The sequence below is a fragment of the Coffea eugenioides genome, unplaced genomic scaffold, assembly GCF_003713205.1.
Source record: "Coffea eugenioides isolate CCC68of unplaced genomic scaffold, Ceug_1.0 ScVebR1_1829;HRSCAF=2755, whole genome shotgun sequence".
Lineage (NCBI taxonomy): Eukaryota > Viridiplantae > Streptophyta > Magnoliopsida > Gentianales > Rubiaceae > Coffea > Coffea eugenioides.
The window spans coordinates 1-4777 of record NW_020862259.1 but is presented as its reverse complement, the minus strand read 5'-3'; the positions used below and the strand labels follow the sequence as shown (position 1 = coordinate 4777).

The following is a 4777-nucleotide window of genomic DNA, read 5'->3' as shown; positions in this document are numbered from 1 at the left end:
ATCAAATGATAATTGAGATAGTTTTCATTTTTGAGGTCTGGGATCGATGTCACTAAAATATGCAGGTGAACGAATTCAAATGGGGACGGGAAAGAATAATAACACTATAAGATAAATTTCTTTATTCGTTTGTTTTTTTTCAGGATTGTGTTTGTGGAAGTACGAAAGGTAGGTCATGTCGGATGCAGCAAATGACAATAAGACGATTTTCATGTTTAAAGGATAAAGACAATGCAAAATACATACATCAACTATGTACACGTACATATTAAGTCTAGATTGGGATAGAAGGAAAGAAGAGCAGAAATACGTAAGCAGTGAGGCAGACAAATATGATAGGTTTCTTGGATCATTTGGAAAGGCTTGGTCAGTTTAGAAAGAACAAGATCGTTTTAAATGCATTCAATATTATTATTATTATTTGGTAGAAGTTAATATCATACAAATTTCACAAAATTCAATGACTTTTTATTTAGAAAGAGAGCTTTGTATACTATTTGATTCCCTCATTTCTTTTCTTTTCTTTTCTCGCCGGTAAAACTTACACTACCAAATTTCTCCAATTCTCTTCTTTTCTCTCCATATCTCTCGATCAAAACTAAGTCTCCATATTTCCAATCCTACTTTTTCAAGAGCAATAAAAGTCTACAAAACATGTTCTCATACATAAATATTATTAAACTCACACCTACACTCCTTTTTGGTTAAGGTTCATGATGATCCTAAGTGGAGTTGAGCTTCATTTCAATACTTACTTATAAGGTTTGAGCCAGAGTCCAATCCAAATGCACTGCCAATCGTAAGTACCTTCTTTGACAAATGAAAATCACACCGTAAATCACATAGCTTAATCAAAGTCGTGAGAAGAAAGCACCTATTTAACTTAATAACTAATTCTAATCCTGATTGATTAATTTAAGATTATGCTAAAGCCTAAAGAGGTTTGCTTATTTTAGTATTTATCAAATATACCCAATGATCACCTCAAGGTCTCTCCCATGGCAGCCATAGTGACGTTAATTATAAATAAATAAATATTGAAGGAATAAAACTTTAATTTGTTTTTGTTTATGCCACAAAAATGTATAAATTGAGACGCACACACAAAAACACACACAACACTAAATATATATGCCCCACTTCCATAACTTGCTGTTATCTATCGACCTTCCCCCGCCCCCCCTCCCCCCCTCTCCCCTGATTATATAGAGATTGAATTCAATTGAACTCCATTCAATTCAATTGCCCCCCATGAACAGAAGGAATGTTTAGCCTTAGACAACATATAAACCATATATACGATTACTCTACCACCTCTTTTCCTTTCAGTCTTTCTCTTTCAGTTGAATGAATGCTGATTTAGCCCCGCACCCTTCGCTCCACCCTCCGGTTATTGCTACACTTAGATTTAGAAGAATTCATTCAGTCTCACAAGTGGATAAGAATTACTCTTCTTGATCCATTCCACCTCTCAAGGACTTCCCAATATTCTCAAAAATCCTCAACTCCTAGTCTGGATAGAATACAGTTGTCCCCTATAACTCCAAACTCCAAATTTTTATTTTTTTTGATCATCGAAACAACAACCAAATTTTTCTCAAGGAGAAAGGAGAGAAGTGTTTGCTTTTCTATGCTCCCATAGAAAGCATCACTTCATACCCTCCCCTCCCCTCGCTCCACAAATCCCACGTTTTCTTTTACCAAATGGATCTCCCTAAATCTTTGCTTTGTCTCATCTTATCTTGGGTCATATCTCAAGTACGAGGATAAAGGAAGCAAGCTCTACCGTTATTGTTCTAGTTGTTGGTTTCTTTCTCTTATCCTTTTTATCAGTTTTAATTTGGTAACAACGAAGTTTTTCCTCCACTGGTGGCCAGTGTAGTACTTGTTAAGATTCTTCATGGACTACTTGAGGGAAATTGAAGGAAAAAGGCTACACGATCGCAACCCGAATGAAAAGATGATGATGAAATCTTCCAGGTGTGTTTGTGTTTCTGGACCGATCATCGTCGGTGCCGGACCATCAGGACTAGCAGCAGCAGCTTGCCTGAAAGTAAAAGGTGTCCGAAGTGTTGTTTTAGAGAGATCTCATTGCATAGCTTCTTTGTGGCAGCTCAAGACTTATGATCGCCTTAGACTTCACCTACCAAAGCAATTTTGCGAGCTTCCCTTGATGCCTTTTCCAGAGGGCTTCCCAACTTATCCAACTAAACAGCAGTTTATTCAGTACCTGGAAGCTTATGCAAGAAAGTTTGACATTAATCCGAGTTTCAATCAATCTGTAGTGAGTGCTGAGTATGATCAAGTTCTCGGGCTATGGCGGGTAAGGACGGTGGGATTGAAGAAAGAGGAGACTGAGTACGTTTGCCCGGGGTTGATAGTGGCCACCGGAGAAAATGCCGAACCTGTAGTGCCAGATATTGAAGGGATGAAGGACTTCGGAGGGGATATATTGCACACAAGTTTGTATAAAAAGGGAGGTGATTTCGGAGGGAAAAGGGTTTTGGTTGTTGGCTGTGGAAATTCAGGAATGGAGGTTTGTTTGGATCTCTGCAATCATAATGCTAGTCCAACACTTGTAGTCAGAGATACAGTAAGAACACTACTCGATTTTTATGAGCCATTCTTCTACCTCTCTTTTTGTTTTCCTTTTGATTTTTTGTTCCTCCCAAGTAAAGCAAATCCATTACAACTTTTTTTTTAATGCTTTTTGGTCTCTTCAAGCTTTTGAATTGAATCTCCATTTTAATAAGCAAAAGTTTTTCATTTTCAACTTTCCGCCTGTTTTTGACAAAGAAAAAGTAAAAAACTAGCTGAGATTTCCTGGGATTTTTTAATTGAAATATTATTATGCATTTACACTAGGAAGTTCTCAATTACCAATCTGAATAAACAGATTCATTTCAACCCAAATATTTTCTTTTTGTTAAATTAGGTGAACAATAATATGCAACCCTAGTTCGTTCTCCTTTTTTAGGGGTGTTTCCTCCAACTGTTTTTAGTTGTGAGTCCAATCAAATTCCAACTGTATCAACTCATAGAATCTGCATAGAACTAAGTAAGTTCCTTGGGATTCTTGTATGTAAACAGAAAATCCCTGATGAGTCACTTTCTTGGAATCGTAAAGCATGCGGAACATTGGTCAGAAACTGAAGATTGGATATTCGATCAATTTAAGTAATTGAGTCTTAATAATTTGTTGGGCTCTGGAAAGGGTATCCCTTTTGCTAGGATATGGTGTCCAGTAATGATCAGCACCCACCCTGAAACCAGCCACAAACCATCCCTTCAAGAATGTCATGGCTAATTTGTACTGGCCAATTCATCTTTTAGGGTCCCCATTTGTTATAGCCCCCTTCTCTCCCCCCCCCCTCCCCCCCCCCTCCCCCCCCCACCAATACACAACAACACACCACCAAATATTTTTGGCAACCTTTTTTCATGTGTGGGAGAGGGAAAACTATACTAAACTTTTTCGGTTTTGTTTAGTTTTCGATCTGCTAACGATGATGATTATGCTGATGGTCATGTTATTAGGTGCACGTCTTACCAAGGGAGATGCTAGGAAAATCAACTTTCGGGCTGTCCATGTGGTTGCTCAAGTGGCTGCCCATGCGTCTTGTGGATGGTTTCTTGTTGATTGTGTCGAGGCTCCTGCTCGGGGACACCGCAAGATATGGCCTTCATCGCCCGCAAATGGGGCCGCTTCAGCTAAAGAATTTGTCCGGAAAGACACCGGTGCTGGATGTTGGGACACTGGCCAAGATCAAGGCTGGAGACATCAAGGTACTTGTCAATATGATCAACAAAAAGAGAAAAAAAAATCCTACCTACCTTTTTTATTTTGCCCTTTTGTTTTTCCACTTTAATTGCAAAATCGTTGCATCTCGCTTTTTATTTGTGGGAATCGAATGGAATGGATCCCATAAACAAACTTTGTTTTAGCAATCAACGATTGCAATATGAGGCGAATTCGTAGCAAAACAAAATTCTCCAATTTTGTTCAAGCAAAACAAATTGTTACCAACGCGGGCCAGCAACCCCCTTTTTCTTTCTTGTGATCGTAGGCTGTCAATTTGGCAAATTTTGCTCAGAATGACTGTGACATTCCCTGCCCATTTTACTTTTGAAAAAGCAATAGCTCGTGTCGAAAAGAATGATGCCCAAATCAGAGGCAAGCTGTTAAATGTTGTAGAATTTTCTTTTACAGTAAGATTACAGTTAACAACGTGTCAAGAACAAAAGTAAGAATGATTATGACTGACAGAATTGTCAGCCTTTCTATTTTCGGCGCATATATGCGCTTTAAAATGTTAGCAATTATGAACAATATGTTTCCATCAACATGTTTTACTTGGCCAAATTAAGAAAGTCATGATATCACTTCACCTATTTGAAGTTGCTAAATTTATTGCTACTGTTGTAGGTAAGTCCTGGCATTCAAAGACTGAGGCCACTTTCAGCAGAATTTGTGAATGGAAAAACAGAGAAATTCGATGCAATCATCCTAGCAACTGGTTACAAAAGCAATGTGCCTTCTTGGCTAAAGGTACTTTTCCCTCTTGCTTTTAACTTTGTTTCTTGATTCTTAAGGATGCTCTTGCAAGTTCAAAGTAATAGATTTTTTTTTTTTTTTTATAAAGTTAGAAATGGGATCTTATTATATTATTCATTGCCTCCATCCCAGGAAAAAGAGATGTTCTCAGTGAAGGATGGGCTACCAAAAAGACCGTTTCCAAATGGTTGGAAAGGTGAAAGTGGGCTATATGCCGTGGGG

General features: G+C 38.1%; 1 protein-coding gene across 1 annotated transcript; it reads left to right on the top strand.

Annotated features, from left to right (window-relative positions):
* The first annotated feature begins 1267 nt into the window (after positions 1-1267).
* Positions 1268-4585, top strand: LOC113755898 (indole-3-pyruvate monooxygenase YUCCA6-like). Its single transcript, XM_027299761.1, has 3 exons — positions 1268-2593; positions 3538-3786; positions 4427-4585. Exons 1-3 carry the CDS (start codon positions 1901-1903, stop codon positions 4583-4585), a joined length of 1101 nt encoding a protein of 366 aa, XP_027155562.1. The 5' UTR covers positions 1268-1900.
* Positions 4586-4777: the final 192 nt, after the last annotated feature.

Excerpts from the sequence above, each read along its gene's own strand:
- LOC113755898 (XM_027299761.1), top strand. The coding sequence starts at position 1,901 with ATGGACTACTTGAGGGAAATTGAAGGAAAAAGGCTACACGATCGCAAC. Across the intron at positions 2,594-3,537 it reads CACTTGTAGTCAGAGATACA|GTGCACGTCTTACCAAGGGA; the intron begins GTAAGAACACTA and ends TCATGTTATTAG. Across the intron at positions 3,787-4,426 it reads TCAAGGCTGGAGACATCAAG|GTAAGTCCTGGCATTCAAAG; the intron begins GTACTTGTCAAT and ends CTACTGTTGTAG.